The sequence below is a fragment of the Kogia breviceps genome, chromosome 1 (assembly GCF_026419965.1).
Source record: "Kogia breviceps isolate mKogBre1 chromosome 1, mKogBre1 haplotype 1, whole genome shotgun sequence".
Lineage (NCBI taxonomy): Eukaryota > Metazoa > Chordata > Mammalia > Artiodactyla > Physeteridae > Kogia > Kogia breviceps.
In genome coordinates, this window is record NC_081310.1 from 136,738,845 (window position 1) to 136,756,976 (window position 18,132).

The 18,132-nt window shown below is 36.3% G+C and overlaps 1 protein-coding gene across 5 annotated transcripts in view; it reads left to right on the forward strand.

Annotated features, from left to right (window-relative positions):
- The window catches only part of SLC44A5 (solute carrier family 44 member 5), a 384,424-nt gene that overhangs the window by 304,947 nt on the left and 61,345 nt on the right, over window positions 1–18,132 (forward strand). For all 5 annotated transcript variants that reach the window (XM_067005692.1, XM_067005685.1, XM_067005711.1 and 2 more), the window contains exon 4: window positions 3,204–3,288. In XM_067005692.1, the coding sequence (XP_066861793.1) occupies window positions 3,204–3,288 (85 nt within the window). The remainder of the gene's footprint in view (window positions 1–3,203; window positions 3,289–18,132) is intronic.

Sequence of the window (18,132 nt, forward strand, 5' to 3'; positions counted from 1 at the left end):
CATATTGGACAGCACAGTTCTAGAAGTTCCATGAATAGAGAAATTCCAAGAAAGGGAGTAAAATGTGAGAAGCCCCTTACTTTACTAATGGACAGAATGACTGCTACTGCATATTTCCTTTTCCTCTTCCTTTTTTCCCTGCCATATTCCTCCACTGGAGGTGTGGAGAGATGTTGACTTAATGGAGAAGATAAAGAAAACTAGATACCCTTGACTGAGGTGACTTGGTTGAACTGGCCCTTGAAGCTTTCAGCTCAGACTTGATGTTCCAGCTCAAACACAGAGCATATGCAGCAAAACTTCTGTGCCAGAGGATACGTGGAGAGGTGTAGCAGCAGCTACCTGCCATCATTCAAAACTACAAAATCCAGCAGGAGAACTCTACCCTTGACACTTCCATGTTCATCTTACTCTCCTTTGTCTTGGGCATCAGATCCCTGTCAACCAGACTCTCTCCTTCTCCTGCCAAGTACAAAGCTCTTCTTTACAGGTGGCAGAGGCTCCAAAATTACCCGTGTTATCTCCTTTCCTACCATATGTAGGAATATATACTGCTCATATAATATAATAATATATATAATATTATATATTATATATATATATTATATATATTATATAATATATATAATAATATAATATACTGCTCATCCTCACTTAGCTGATATCCTTGTTTCCAGTGTTAACAAGCTCATTCCTAGTCTATCCTTTAGTAGGCAGCAGTATAGTGACTATAGTCTAATGTTTAAAGCATGAGCCCTAGAGAGCAACACTCCTAAGTTCAAACCCTGTTTATGCCACTTAAAACCTGGGTGATCTTGAGAAGTAAATAAAACTCTGAGCTGCAAATAATATCAGAGGTGAAAATATCTACTTTATAGGGTTATTGTGAGACTCAAATGAGAAATGGTTATAATATATTTAGCATAGTACTTGATTCATGTAAGCAATTAGTAAATTGAAGCTCTTATTATTATACTGTTTCCTCAATCTATAATTCTTTCCCTACTCCTTGTCACCTTCCAGATTCCTTCTCAAATCTTAGTCATTTTCTAGTCTTTTCCAGGTCCCACCTCTTCTCCAAGCCTTCTACAAACGTTATTCTCTCCTTTTCATGTGTTTGTTGAGAACTCTGACATAAACTATACTGGTATTGACTTCTAGTACAGGACACAGAGCTGTCATTTAGTAAGATCTTTAACTGAATGACTGATGATGAAAAAAGAAAGAAAAACTACAGCAGGTGTTGCTGATGCCCCACCCCATATCCCCTCAGTCCTTCCAAGTTTGCTTGCAGCTATGGCAGATAGTTTTATCATGCCCACTGACATGGCGACATGGGCAGATGTTCTCCATGGTTCCTCAGAAGGTCCCCAGCAGCGTGGTGTCACCTCACCCATAACAGTATCGCACTCATTAACATGCACTTTATTGGCTTTGCTCCCTTCCCTGTCTCACTCTCTTCGCCCCCACTTAATCACTTCCCAAATTAACTACGTGTATCAAAGTCCTCGTCTCAGTGTTTGGGGTCTGTGAAACCCAAATAAGACAGGAGCTATCATTACTGAATCCATATTGCACGCCAAGCACCACATTAGGCATTCCACTTTCTTTATCTTCTTTCATATCCTCAACATTCTTTGGCGCTGGGTATTATTATACCCATTTTTTTAGTAACAAATTGGAAAGCCAAGACTCAAGCATTTAAATGACTTGTTCAGGGTCATAAAAACATTAAATAGCAAACCTAGCAATCCAAATGTTTCTTCAGGTGCCCATTTTGAATTAATAATTGTATAGAAAAGGAATAAACCATTTTGGGATAAAGTTAAAAGAAACATATTACAGAGTATAGAGTCAGGTATATATATCTTAGGTATCTGACAAACTAAGATATAAAAAAAATTTAATAAAATAGTGCCTGGAGACATTATACATTGAACACTTAGATGTCATTTAAATGCCTTATTTATAGTCCACTTTCTTTATCCTGGGAAATAAAGATGGGAGCATATGGCAGCAGAGAACTGTCCAAATGAGTCAGATTTTATAAGAAGGTATTAGAAGATGAAACTGTCAATGCCTCTGTGACATTGGAGAAAGAATTAGACAAAGGAGACTTTTCTGGGTACTCGGATACTAAAAGGAAAGGCTTGGATGGATGAGAAAAATTATTGAGAAAAGTGTCTTTTCCATATTAAAATTCTCATTCAGAATTGATTTATTTTTATCTTCCCAAGTCACACAGGCCATGTACATAAGAGTGATTGAATTGTAACATGAACTGTCAAATCCATTAAATGTGGGTAAGGAGATAGCTGGAAATGTTAAAAGAAGCAAAGGACAAAGAGATATGTTTTCCATATGCAGAGACAAGCATTAGGTGACCAATAAATTTCCCAGATTTTTAGGAAACGTATTAATCAAATTAGAGAAATTAGAAACATTTAGTTAGAATTAGGGAGTATTGCCCAATTTAGCTAATGTATGTTGCTTTGTGTGGTTCTCTAGTGTAGCTGATAAGTATATAAGGGCAATGAGTTTGTATGAGGTAGAGCCCACCTAGCATCTTCAGAGAAAACAGAGCCAAATCTTTAATTTCATGAAGTTTGAAAACACTTGCTATTTATAGGCAGCCTTGAGATTATCAGACAAAGTGTACAGTGAATTTTTATTACGTGTTACTTCTGAAGTTGCTACTGTTCACCTTTACGGTGTCATAAGAAATCATAAAGAACTAGCCAATTTGAATTGGGTATTATAGTTTCACTCCTTTAAATTTTTTGTAATGGTCTTCACTTATGTATAACCCAAAAGAATTACATCATAGTATGTACTGCAAATTTATTAGCTCTGCTATGAAGTCATTTAGTTTTGAGCCCTAGCAAAAGTGACTTCTTGCCAACCAAGCATTTGTAGTGTGCCCTCTAATTCACATTTTAATAAATGTCATTTTCTAAGTGCATTACCTCATGTTTTGGCTACAACCCAGATGAATCCTGAGAGAATAAGAAATGTGCTTTCTGACTGATTCATCCATATTTTATTTTACTTTTCATTAAGGAATTACTCTTTTAAGAAAATCAGTAATCTTTTGTGATTGAGGGGAGAGGTTAGTGTGTTGCAATGGTGCATTCTAATTTCTAAAATCAGACTGCCTTCAGCCAGCTGTTGCTGATTGTTTTTGTCTTTTCTTGTTCCTGCAGCCTGGGTCAATGGCGACCCCAGAAGAGTGGCCTATCCTACAGACAGCCAGGGCTACTTTTGTGGCCAAAAGGGCACCCCCAATGAGTGAGTATGGCCACTTTGTCTGATTTTACTGTCTAAGCTGGAACCTAGAAATCACTTTCGCATTAATCCTACTCATAAGAGGATTGAAGTTCATAAAAAAGGACTTCCCTCCCCTTTTCCCCAGAGACAGATTATAAGCAGGTGGGATGTTTCATACTATATGACTTAAAACAAGATGTCATTGTTCTGCAGCATTTTATTAGAACACATGAAGACTCTGCTTAGTAAAAATATAATTGTACTGGGTGAATTGGACCAGTGATTTTATCAGAAGCCATATTTTTAAATGCCTTATGAAATGGGCTTTTGGAAAGCTGAGTTCTGAGGAGCTGCTAAAAAGCTAGACAGTGCAGTTGTTAGAATTGTTTTTGCCACAGTGTCTACTGATAAATCACTCCACCTTTCAAAGTGAGGGGCACACCTAGAAAGTCTTCAATGAGTGGCAGGCCAGCTTTTCAAGACAACTAGCCTGCTGCTGACGATGACCCTGAGTGGCTGAAACAAACAAGGGGAAATGTTCCATTAAATTCCTTTCTGTGGTTAATTACAACAGAAGTTTTCATTTCTGAAAACAAGTTTTCTTTCTTCATTATAAAGAAAAAACAAAACAGAAACAAAGATTTCATATTTTTAGAAATTTTTTTTCTCCTTTCTCACTGGTCCATTTCTTTTCTGCTAATACCTGAGTTTTTACTTCAGTACCCTGGTTCTTCATAACCAATTCAGTTTCTATAAAAGTTGGTATTGAAAGAGTAAGAAACCAAGGCAGCAGCAGCGCACTGTACTACCAAAAACAGCAAAAAGGAGTCTCAGAATATTTCTATTGTGTCCCCATGTTGCCCACCCATAACTTGGAGCTTATTATTCCAAGAGATAAACAGACTTAAAAAATAGGTTTAGGAAAGGGTTAACAACACACACGGAGTAGAATTATTATGGACAATCAAGAGAAACCAGAAATTTGGGCGAGGTTGGGGGGTAAATCCTTAACATGTCAGGTTGTGTTTATGGCAGGTAAACTGACATCTACAAAAGGTCTTCATTGCCTATTAGAGACAACTAGACTATATTCTGATCTAGGATGGTAATTCTTATCTTAACCTCAGTAACTCAAAAGCTCCTAGACATTGCCAACAAAACCTTCACACTATGAAGGACAAAGAAAGCAGCAGGTGGTAAAAAGATCACACAAATCTCTAAGTCTCTAGTTCTTTAAAATAGGCTATTTTTAAAAGGGCCTCTGTAACAATGTTTCCCAGCCCTAAGCCAATGACCCACTTATTTCCAACAGAAATGGGATACCACAAATTTCAGTATATAAAGATCATTCAAAGACAATCCTAGTGTAACAGACATGTTCTTTAAAGTATTATTTACAATAACAGTATATTGGAAACTATACAGATATCTAACAATATGTGGATGGTAGTAAATTATGGCCCATGTATTTAATAAAATATAATTGAGCCATTAAAAATATATGTTTATATTTTAAAGAATTGATTATGTTAATTTTCTTTATAGTTTCTGGATTTTCTGTCATTATAATTGCCTTCCTTCTCCTGAAAATAACATTTAGCTATATTTCTCTGGTATGTCTGTGGTTTATTAGAAGTTATAAATTTCTAATGCACTTGGGATTTATTTTTGTGTATGGATTGAAGTAAGAATCAAACTTTCTTTTTTTCCAATTGCAGCAGCAGTTGATCTCAGAATAATTTGTTGAAAACTATGCTCTTTTTCCTCTCTGATTTCTGATACCACAGTTATCATTTGGTAAATTTATATACTTGTTTACAAACCACCTATTGTATTCCAAAATATATATATTTTAAGCCTCTCAATTGTTTTAATTCTTATATAAATGTGTATTAATTTGAAAAGTTAAAAAGTTACTTTAAATGATTCTGAGAGTTTTTAATAGTAAGTGAAAATATTTATGAAAATATAAGATTTCAATGCTTAAAACAGTGTGAAATTATCATAGAACTAGCAGAAAGAAATAAATACAATTACAAATATCAATTTTGAATGTGATAAAGATGGGATTCCAAGTCAGTAGCCAAAGAGTAGATTATTAAACTGAAATGACATTCCTGAATATAAAATTAAATTGGATATTTATCTCATATATTATACCAAAATGAATACTGAAACATGGAAATATTGTATATAAAATATACAACCAAAAAGTAACAGAAGAAAATGCAGGAGCATGTTAATAGAATAATGGGGTAAAGAAGCTTTTTCTAAACATGACCCCAAAGCCAGAAAATGTAACAGAAATTTTAAAGTATGACACAGAGTAATCCCACTTTAACCCACAAAGTGGTATACAAAGTTAAAAGATAAGGCGCAGTGGTTGAGAATCCGCCTGCCGATGCAGGGGACACGGGTTCGTGCCCCGGTCTGGGAAGATCCCACATGCCGCGGAGCGGCTGGGCCCGTGAGCCATGGCCGCTGGGCCTGCGCATCCGGAGCCTGTGCTCCGCAACGGGAGAGGCCACGGCAGTGAGAGGCCCGCATATCACAAAAAAAAAAAAACCAAAAAACAAAACAAAAAAAAACAAAGTTAAAAGATAAGTGGAAATTCAGGAAAAAGAAATTTTTTCAACATGTATACCTGACAGCAGTGGGTCAGTAGCTTTATTATATGAACTACTTTTATAAAATCAAAATAGAAAATGGTGATCATTCAGTGTAGAATTTGGCAAAAGTAATAAACAGGAAATAACATGGTACAATGACCGATAATAACAGAAAGTGCTGATCAACCACAGTTTAAAAAGAAATGCAAATTAATAAAGAGATATTACTTTAGCTTATTAAGCTGTCAAATAAATTAAAAAGATTAAAATTTCCAGCGTTGACCAGAATGAGGGGAAAAAAAGGCATCTTATTTTCTACTGGTGGTAGTGAAATATGATAATATGTATCACATTTTATCAAGTATTTATGAAATTTGTATGTTCATTTTGATTCAGCAGTTTTTCTCCTAGAACATATCTGATGGAAATTTGCATAAACATTCCTAATATTATAGGTACTATGAAATAGTAATAAAATGGAAACAGCCAAAATGTCTATCAATAGTAGATTGATTAAATGAGTTACGGTACAGTCATATGATAAAATACTATTTAATCATTAAAAGTGATTGAGCAGAGATATATTTATTGACATGGAAATACGCCCATGATATTTTGTTAATTCAAGAAATCAGGTTATGCCACGATTTAGTATAATTATATAATTTAGTATAATAAATGCCATGTATAGTATAATTCTGCCTTGTGATATATATGAATATCACATATAAAAAAACACCTATATATGAAAGGATATACACATTCCTACATTATTTCTGGGTAGTGGGATTATATTTTTATTTTTATTTATGTGTTTACTGAGTCACTATTATGTTTCTGATAGTGTTCTAAAGGTTGAGGTTATAGTGCAAACAAATAGACACACTACCTGCACTCATGAAGCTTACATTCAATTAGAGGGCAATTACAATAAAGATGTAAACAATCAAGATAATTTCAAATTGTATGATAAATGCTATAAAGGAAAAAACAAAACAGGTGGCCCCATAGAGAATGACTGGTATATAATGAGCTGCCTCGTGGTTGCATGGGGCAGGTTAGGACTTTCATGAGAAGGTGACTTTTAAATTGAAATATGAAGGCTAGGAAGAAGGCAGCCTTTCAAAAGCCTTGGTAAGAGCTTTAAAGCCAGAGACAAGGGCAAAGGTCCTGAGGCAGGAATGAGCTTATGATACTCCAGGAACAGAAAGAAGCCCAGGGGCCTGGAGTGTAGCAAAGAAAAAGGGGAGTGGAATGAGCAGATGTCTGAGAACCAGATAGGAGTCAGATTTTGTGGTTCTATGTGCCCTTTAAAAGTATTTGGATTTTATGTATAAGTGCAGGAAGGCCATGGAAGGGTGTTTGTCAAGAGAGTGATACAATCTACTTTACATTTTAAAAGACCATTCTTGTTGCTATTTATACCTTCTTGAACTGTTTCAATTGTTCACAGTAAGCATGTAGGCAGGAAAATATTAAACTTTTTCTATTTTGGAAAAGAATTAATGACAGGTATTATAAAATAGAATTATGAGTAATTTTTATTTGCTTATTTATATATTAATATGCATTACAAGTTTCTACCAAAAAATCTAATACTTTTATATTCCCTCCAAATTGTCCAGAAATAAGTCTTGAAAGTACATGAGCTGAGGCAATGAGTTACCTTACTTATCAAAGCCCTTTGAAAGAAAAAGAGATAAGACATTTTGTTGAAAGAATATACTCTACAGTCAAATCCTGACTTTACATCTTTCCATTGTTGACCTTTGGGCATTGGACACAACCTACCAGGCCTTAATTTTCTGATAATAATGCAAAAAATTAAATGAAAGGACAGTAATTAGGGTGAAACTTACATGTCCTTTTTTTAACAAAGCACTTTCATATTCAATATTATAATACATCATTCGTGAGGTCTCCAAAGGGCCAGTCACTATGCAAAAGGTTGGAATCACTCGAGGAAACAAGACAGAGTTTTCTCAAGGAACTCAGGGATATAGCCAAGAAATCTATGGATTTCAGAGTTCCAGTCCAAGACGGCAACATAGGAAGCTTCTAACTCACCTCCTCCCATGGACACAATGGATCTACAGCTACACACAGAGCAGTTCCCTATGAAAGAAATCCAGAAACTAGCTGAGTGACTCCTACGTATCAGGTGAACAAGGAAATACCCACATCAAAATGAGTAGGAAAGGCTGAGACAGTTTTACCATAAACCCCACGCCTGGTTCAGTGCCATACAATTGGGAGGAAATGCCCAAATCCCAGCCTGTCCCTGAGGAATGAAAGTTTGAACCCCACATCTAGTGCCCCAACTTTTAAGACTCTGACCCAAGGGACAGGCCCTCAAAACACCTAGCTCTGAAAGCCAACAGGGCTTGCATCCATGAGACTCATAAGACTATTGTAAACAAAGAAGTTCTTAACTCACTGTGGTTATTTCCCCCAGAATCATCTCAGAGAGAACAGACAGAAACACCCATCTCCCAGGCTTTTCCTGAAAGAAGGTTATTTGCATACTTCAATAGCTGCTGCATGAGGGTTAGACTTCTAATATGCACACATCTGGGGATGACTTCAGTCCTCCCCAGAGCCTGGAGGAGGCCAGTGGGCACTGTCTCTGTGTTCTCCCTCTGGCAGCTCCAGGTTGTACTGACTACCTGGAAGGAACTTGTGCACACATCTAGTGTGCAAGCTTTTGCAACTGCCACCCAGGTGACACACCCCTTGATCTGGCTCTGGTGGCCCATGGGGCTTGCATTTCATGGGTCCCACAATGAGATGGGACAACTATAGCAAACAAAAAAACACTTCTTAACTGGCTATCCGCTCAGCACTCAGTGCAGAGTGAGCAGACTGAAATGCTCATTTCCCAGTCTTTCTCTGAAAGAGATATATTTAGGTACTTTAAAAGTCGGTGTCTGAGGGTCTGACTTCCAATCAGCCTGCATCTATCACTGACTGAGATCCTCCCCGTTTGGACACTGAAATGTCTTGGCACTACTCAACTACTAAGAGCCACTAAGAACAAAGAAAGCAACTGGGACATGCACAAAGGTTTGAGAGATAGTTAAGAGCTGGGGCTGGGGTGAACATTAAGGTTTATCTCCTACAAGAAACCAGACTGAGAGAGGCAGCTGTTTTATCTAATGCACAGAAACCAACACATAGAATCAAGGAAAATGAAGAAACAGAGGATTATGTTCCAAACAAAAGAACAGATAAATCTCTAGAAACAGATTTTAATGAAATGGAGATACATGATTTACCTGATATAATTCAAAATAAAGGTCAGTAAGATGCTCACCAATGTCAGGAGAACAATGCATAAGTATAATGAGAATTTCAACAGAGAGATAGAAAATATAGGTAAAGTATCAACAGAAATCACAGAGCTGAAGAATATAAAAATTGAGCTGAAAAATTCATTAGAGGGGTTCAACAGCAGACTAGATAAGCAAAAGAAAGAATGAGCAAACTCAAAGATAGGGCAGTAGAATTCATCCAATAAGAGGAGCAAAATGAAAAAAGACTGAAAAAGAGTGTAGATAGCTTAAGGGACTTATGTGACACCATCAAGTGGATCAACATTTGCGTTATATGGATCCCAGAAGGAGAAGAAAGAGAGAAGGGGCAGAAAGCTTCTTCAAAGAAATAATGGTTTAAAACTTCCCTAACCTGGAGAAGCAAGCAGATATCCAAATCCAGGAAGCACAGAAAGTTCCAAATAAGATGAACCCAAAGAAACTCATAGCAAGAAATATTATAATTAAACTGTCAAAAGTTAAATACAAGGACAGAATCTTAAAAGCAGCAAGAGAAAAACAACTCGTTACATATAAGGGAAACCTCTGTAAGACTACAGGCAGATTTTTCAGTGAGACTTTGCAAGCCGGATGGCAATAGAATGATATATTCAGTGATATATATATTGAAAGAATAAAAACTGCCAACCAAAAATACTCTATCCAGCAAAATTATCTTTCAGAATTGAAGGAGAGATAAAGAGTAAAGAGTTTCCCAGACAAGAAAAAGCTGATAGAGTTCATACTGGCCTTATAAGAAATGTTAAAGGGACTTCCTCAAGCCATAATGAAAGGATGCTAATTAGTAACAGGAAAAACATATGAAAGTAAAAATATCACTGGTAAAAGAAAATACATAATTAAGCTCTATTTTAGAATAGTCTAAAATTATAATGGTGGTGGGTAAATCATTTATAAATCTAGTATGAAGGTTATAAGACAAAAGTAGTAAAAATAACTATAACTACAGTAACTTATTAATGGATACACAAGGTGAAAAGATGCAAATTGTGACATCAAAAACATGAAATGTTGGGGGGAGAATAAAAATGTAGAACTTTAGTATGCATCTGCATTAAGTTATTGGTTTAAAATAGATTGCTGTGATATGTTTTATGTAAGCCTTGTGGTAACCACGAAGCAAAAACCTATAGTAGATACACAAAAGGTAAAAAAAAAAAAAAAAAAAAAAAAAAAAAAAAAAAGGAATCTAAGCATACTACTACAGAAGATCATCAGATCACAAAGGAAGAGAGCAAGGGAAGAAAAGAACAAAAGAACTGCCAAACAGCCAGATAGCAATGAATAAAATGGCAATAGTAAGTCCCACCTATCAATTATTACTTTAAATGTAAATGGATAAAATGATGCAATCTGAAGATACAGAGTGGCTGAATGAATAGTAAACCAAGACTCAACTATATACTGCCTACCAGAGATTTACTTAAGCTTTATGCGCAGACACAGAATAAAAGCAAAGGGATGGAAAAACATATTCCATGCAAATGGAAACCAAAAGAAAGCAGAGGTAGTTATATTTATATCAGACAAAATAAACTTTAAGACAAAGACTCTAATAAGTGACAAAGAAGGTTATTATATAATAATAAAGGGGTCAAGCCAACAAGAGGATATTACATTTATAAATATGTATGCAACTTAAAAGCACTGAAATGTATAAAGCAAATATTAACAGATCTGAAGGGAAAAATTAGGCAGCAATATAATAATAGTAGGGGACTTCCATACTCAACTTTCATCAATGGTTAGATCATCCAGACAGAAAATTAATAAGGAAGAATTGGACTAAATTACATGTTAGACTAGATGGACTTAACAGACATTTACAGACCATTCCATCTAAAAGCAACAGAATACACATTCTTCTCAAATACATGGAATATTCTTCAGGATAAATCATGTGTTGAGCCACAAAATAGGTTTTAATAAATGTAAAAACTCTGGAATCATATCAAGCATCTTTTCCTGCCAAAATGGTATAAAACTAGAAATTAATTCAGAAAACTGGAAAATTAACAGATATGTAGAGATTAAACAACTTGCCACTAAGCAAATGGGTCAAAGAAAAAATCAAAAGGGAAATTAGAGAGTATCTTGAGACAAATGAAACTGGAAATATAACATATGAAGCATATGGAGCACAGCAAAGCAGTTCTAAGAGGGAAATTCATCGAGATAAACAACTACATTAAGAAGCAAGAGAGATCTCAAGTAAACAACCTAATTTTGCACCTAAAGGAACTAGAAAAAGAAGAACAAAATAAGTCCAAAGTTAGTAGAAGGAAGGAAATGACAAAGATCAGAGTGGAAATAAATGAAATAGAGATTAATCATTAGAGAAATGCAAATCAAAACTACAATGAGGCATCACCTCACACTGGTCAGAGTGGCCATCACCAAAAAATCTACAGACAATAAATGCTGAAGAGGATGTGGAGAAAAGGGAACCCTCTTGCACTGTTGATGGGAATGTAAATTGATACAGCCACTACGGAGAACAGTATGGAGGTTCCTTAAAAAACTAAAAATAGAACTACCATATGACCCAACAATCCCACTACTGGGCATATACCCTGAGAAAACCATAATTCAAAAAGAGACATGGGGCTTCCCTGGTGGCACAGTGGTTGAGAGTCCTCCTGACGATGCAGGGGACACGGGTTCGTGCCCCGGTCTGGGAGGGTCCCACATGCCATGGAGCGGCTGGGCCCGTGAGCCATGGCCGCTGAGCCTGCACATCTGGAGCCTGTGCTCCACAATGGGAGAGGCCACAGCAGTGAGAGGCCTGCGTAATGCACACACACACACACAAAAATAAGACATGTACCCCAGTGTTCAGTGCAGCACTATTTACAATAGCCAGGACATGGAAGCAACCTAAGTGTCCATCGACAGATGAATGGATAAAGAAGATGTGACACATATATGCAATGGAATATTACTCAGCCATAAAAGGAAATGAAATTGAGTTATTTTTAGTGAGGTGGATGGATGGACCTAGAGTCTGTCATACAGAGTGAAGTAAGTCAGAAAAAGAAAAACAAATACCGTATCCTAACACATATATATGGAATCTTAAAAAAAAAAAGGTTCTGACAAACCTAGGGGCAGGACAGGAATAAAGATGCAGATGTAGAGAATGGACACTTGAGAACATGGGGAGGGGCAAGGGTAAACTGGGACGAAGTGAGAGAGTGACATTGACATATATACACTACCAACTGTAAAAGAGATAGCTAGTGGGAAGCAGCTGCACAGCACAGGGAGATCAGCTTGGTGCTTTGTGACCACCTAGAGGGGTGGGATATGGAGGGTGGGAGGGAGGCGCAAGAGGGAGGGGATATATATATATACATATAGCTGATTCACTTTGTTATATAGCAGAAACTAACACAACATTGTAAAACAATTATACTCCAATAAAGATGTTTTAAAAAAGCAATAGGGAAGATAAGTGAAACTATCAACTGTTTTTTTAAAGATATAAAATTGACAAACCTTTTGCTAGACTCATGGAGAAAAAAGGTGAGACTACTTAAATAAATTCAGAAATGAAACAGGAAACATCTGATACCGCAAAACACAAAGGATCATAAGAGACTACTATGAACCATTATATACCAAGAAATTGGACAGCCTAGAAGAAATGGATAAATCCTAGAAACATACAATGTGCCAAGACTGAATCATGAAGAAACAAAATCTGAACAATCCAATTACTAGTAAGAAGATTGAATCAGTAACCAGAAACCTCCCAACAAAGAAAAGTCCAGGACCAAATGACTTCACTGATAAACTCTACCAAACATTTAAAGAAGAATTAACAACAGTCCTTCTCAAACTCTTTCAAAAAATAGAAGAGGAGAGAGAATTATGACACATTGTTCAATGTAACAGATTAGAGAGCCCCAAAATAAAGCCACATAAATATTATGGTCAATTACTTTATGACAAAGAAGCCAAGAATATACAAATAAGGATATTCTCTTCAATAAATGGTGTTGGGAAAACTGGAATGCCACATGCAAAGCCACGAAAATGGACCACTTCCATCTTACACCATAAACAAAAATCAACTCAAGATGGATTAAAGACTTGAATTAGGACCTGAAACTGTAACACTACTAGTAAGTTCCTTGACATCAATCTTGGCAGTAATCTTTTGGATCTGACTCCAAAAGCAAAGGTAGGCAAAGGCAAAATAAACAAGTGGGACTACATCAAACTAAAAAGCTTCTGCACAGCAAAGGAAACTGTCAACAAAATGAAAAGGAAGCCTATGGAATGGAAGAAAATATTTGTGAATCATACATCTGATAAGGGATTAATACCCCCAATTTATAAAGAACCCATGTAACTCAATAGTAAAAAACCAAACAATGAAACAAATGATTAAAAATTGGCAGGGGATCAGAATAGACATTTTTCCAAAGAAGACATACAGATGGCCAACAGATATATTAAAAGGTGTTCAACATCACTAATCATCAGGAAAATGCAAATCAAAACCATATGAGTTATCACCTGATTTAAATGGCTATCATCAAAAAAGACAAGAGAAAACAAGTGTTGGTAAGGTTTTGGTGAAATTATTGTGCAGTATTGGTGGGAATGTAAATTGGTGCAGCCACTATAGAAAACAGTATGGAGATCCTAAAAAAATTTTTAAAAGAATTACCACATGATCCAGTAATTCCACTTCTGGGTATATATCCAAAAGAAATTAAATCATGATCTTGAATAGATATCTGTACCGCCATGTTCATTGCAGCATTGCTTATGATAGCCAAGTCCTGGAAACAACCTAAGTCTCACTGTATTGGTGTATGGGTAAAGCAAATGTGATTTTATTCCAATACATAAATTTTAAAATTCAGCAGTAAAAAGGAAGGAAATCCTGCCATTTGTGACAATATGGATGGACCCTGAGGCTATTATGCGATGTGATATCTAAAAAAAAATGAACTCATAGAAACAGAACAGATTGGCTGTTGCCAGAAGTGGGAGGTGTGGGGTGTGGGAAAGGGGTTTAGGTGGTCAAAACGTACAAACTTCCAGTTATAAGTTTCTAGGGATGGAAGGTACAGCATGGTGACTATAATTAACAATACTATATTGTATACTTGAAAGTTGCTGAGAGAATAGATCTTAAAAGTTCCCATCACAAGAAAAAAATTTGTAGCTATATGAAGTGATAGATGTTAACTAAATTTATTGTGATAATTATTTCTCAATATATGCATATATCAAATCATTATGCTGTATACCTTAAACTAATACAATGTTACATGTCAAGTATATTCTCAATAAAACTGGAAAAAATTAAACTAGGACTGGACAAAAAAAAAAGAAAAAGAAATCTATGGTTTTCAATCTAGTGTGTTTTGCAGAGTGTGCTGTCTAAAGAATAATGCTTAACAATACCATCTGAAACATTACACTCACCCCCACTTTCTCTAGTTACTTTCTGGCACAAGACCCTGATTTATTGTCTTGGGTACTTATCACTACTTGAATTTATCCTGATTATTAATTTCACTTGGTTATTTTCCTCTACTAGAGTCAAAGTTCTTTGAGATCAGGGACGTTCTCTCTTTTGCTGTTGTATCCTCAGCACTTCATTATAGTAGGTGCTCAGTAGATTCGCTGTTAAATGAATCAGAATAAAGGGGTAGCACAGAAAAGACAGTGATTTGCTCCAGTTGGAGGTCAGTGTAAAGTTCTTATCAGATCCTCTGATTAGCACTGCTAAGTGGTGCCATTATTACTACTCTCATCTAGAAAATTAGGAAGCAAATTCAGATAGGTTAGAGTATACATTCAGGGTCAGCTGACTACTAAATGGCAAAAGTAACACGTTCTAACCCCAAATTCTGTGTTCTTTAGGCTGCATATTGAATAGAGTTGCAGTGAAATTGGTTTTCCATGTTTCACGTTTAATCTAGTCCTTAAAATCTTGAACATAGGGCTTCCTTGGTGGCGCAGTGGTTGAGAGTCCGCCTGCCGATGCGGGGGACGCGGGTTCGTGCCCCGGTCTGGGAGGGTCCTGCATGCCGCGGAGCGGCTGGGCCCGTGAGCCATCGCCGCTGAGCCTGCGCGTTCGGAGCCTGTGCTCCGCAACGGGAGAGGCCACAACAGTGAGAGGCCCACGTACCACAAAAAAAAAAAAAAAAAAAAAATCTTGAACATAAACTGGTAAAAAGTACCATTAAATTTTAAAAAATGTGTGTGTATATATTTTCATCTGTAAATGAAATGCATCTCTGTGAGAATGTGTAAAGCAGGTTAGGCACTCCAAACAACTGAGTCCAGGACATACTTGTTAGACTGTAACGGTGTTTGTACTCATTAGTGTCATGATGTGCTTAGAGCAACCCTATGATTCTCAACTCTAAAAAACATTCCTTAACTGAGCTTAAAATCCCATGCTTAGAGATGGTGTGATAGTGTTTAGGATAGAATTTGGTCAGTCTGTGCTTTGTCTATGCCTAACCAAAAGGACACTAGGGGAAACACTGAGAGTTTTCTAAAATGTCAAAGCAGATAAAACAGACTCAAAGGAAAATGGAGTGCTTTGTTGACGTGTGTAAATTTCTTTGCCTTTTGAGTTGCAGGGAAGTTATTCATGATACTTGGGTATGATCCTTTTCTTCGGGATTTCTACTAAAAAGCAAGAACTCGATTGATATTGATGCCACCTTTTGGCTACTACAAAAACCTCAGCTTATAAAGTTTGGGTTAAAACAACTTTGAACGTTGTCTGATGCAGCCCAATTGCTAGATTAGACAGACCAAAATACCCATCTTCCTAGAGTGTGATCTTCAGATAGGGAAACAGGAAGGATTAAGAGAACAAAGCTCTTCTATTTAAATTTTGCATATATTTGGCATCTAAGTGAAGCAATAATAACTTTGTCTTCAATTCACTGAAGAAACACTTATAAAATGGCAAGGAGGTCTCACAAGTCTGTTTGATTGAACATACTACAAGACCAGATCTATTACTTGGTTTAATTTTAAATCTATATCAAAACAATATATGCCTATGAAAATAAACCAAACAATAATGAAGAGCTTATAATAAAAGCAATAAAAGCAATGGTCTCCTGTCTTAGGAGATTTCTTTCCAGAAAGATAATCTCTCCTCGTTCTGGTTGTTTTAGTCAGTTCAGGCTGCTATAACAGAATACCATAGACTAGGTAGCTTGTAAACAACAAAAGTTTATTTCTCACAATTCTTGGGACTAGAAGTTCAAGATTAGGTGCCTGCTTGGTCAGGTTCTTGGCGAGGGTCCATTCCCCGGTTTGCCATCTTTATTCTGCATCCTAAAATGGAGGAAGGGATGAGAGAGCTCTCTGAGGTCTCTTTTATAAGGGCACTAATTCCATTCATGAGGGCTACACCCTCCTGACCTAAGCACCTCCAAAGGCCCCACCTCCTAATACCATCACTTTGGGGGTTAGGATTTTAACATATGACTTTTGGGGGAACACATTCAGTCCGTAACACTGCTCTTAGTTCTTCTGGCAGTTTTTTGCATAACTTTAAATCATATGCTTATTCTTTCATTTTGTACTTTATTAATTTTAGATAGTATCCATTGATAGCCTGCTATGAAAAATGAAGATTTAACTAATTTACATTATCTGTTTTCCTGTTCTCCCTCCTCGTTCCATGTTTAATGGTTAAATTATTGCCTTTAGATTTTCTTATAGTTTACTTTTGTGACTTTAAATGGTATACTGAGCTTCGATTGCTTGTTCCACTAACTTTTGTCAGTATCTCGACTCCTCTTTATATAAGAGGAGGATATTATCCCCACCACCCTTCTCTCCATCTTTCCATTCCACTTTCTATATTTACCCTTTACATGATCAAGTTTGTTATAAAGTTCAGTTCTGCAACTTCATCAGAATCTTTCATGTTTTGTTGGTAGGTTGATTCTAGAAGTTGGAAATAAGACTTTTACTTTGGAATAACTACGTGAAGTTCAGTCACTGTCTGGCCATTACATTTTCATTTCTACTGTGTCCCTGATATCAAAGCCAAATCTTACACTTTATTTGCAGCTTAGCATCATGCTACATTTTAGTTTCTTTCAACATAGGGCAATGACATTCTTGTATAATGTTTTATTTGTCAGTCAGGTTTTTCTTGAATAGTCTTTATCAGGACCATAAGTTTGTCTACCATTCCAGTCACACTATTTTTCAGAGGCTCCCTCTTCTCTGAACACCTGCCTTGTAGAACTTCTGTCCTTTTGTTCCACTCAGGACCAGGTAAATTTTAGGCCTACTGCGTAGCTTTAATTCTGAGACTTATCTACCTCATTAGATTGGGTCCTGCTTCTAGAGGTGCCAGATTTAGCAAATAAAAACACAGAATGCTCAGTTAATTTTCAATTTCAGATAAACAAGAAATATATATTTTTTTAGTGTAAGCACGTCCCATGAACCATATTCTATATCCCAAATTGTCTTCTTTCTTTGTCGACACCCTTGTTTTGATGGAGAACATTCTTGATGATCTTCCCAAGAAGAGAAAGCACAGGAAGTAAATTTGAGAAGTCCCTGGAAATGTTTTTCTTCTCCTTCTTTACAGTTGACTGATGGTCTAGCTTTAGAAGTGTAACTTGAAAGACAATTCCTGTCAGAAATTTGAAGATACTGTTCTATTGTTTTTAGCATGCAATGTGTCTAATGCTAGTCTGATTCACATACCTTGTGGTGACTTTTTTCCTCTGGGAAAGCATTTAAAATAGTTTCTTTACTCTTGGTCTTCTGAAATCTCACAATTTGATGTAGGTCTTTCTTAAAAAATATTCTTTTTGTTCAGGCCTCAATGGGGGTCATTTAATTCTAAAGAACTATGACTCTCATCAGCTCTGAAAATTTTTCTTCAGTTATTTCTTTGCTGTTTTCAT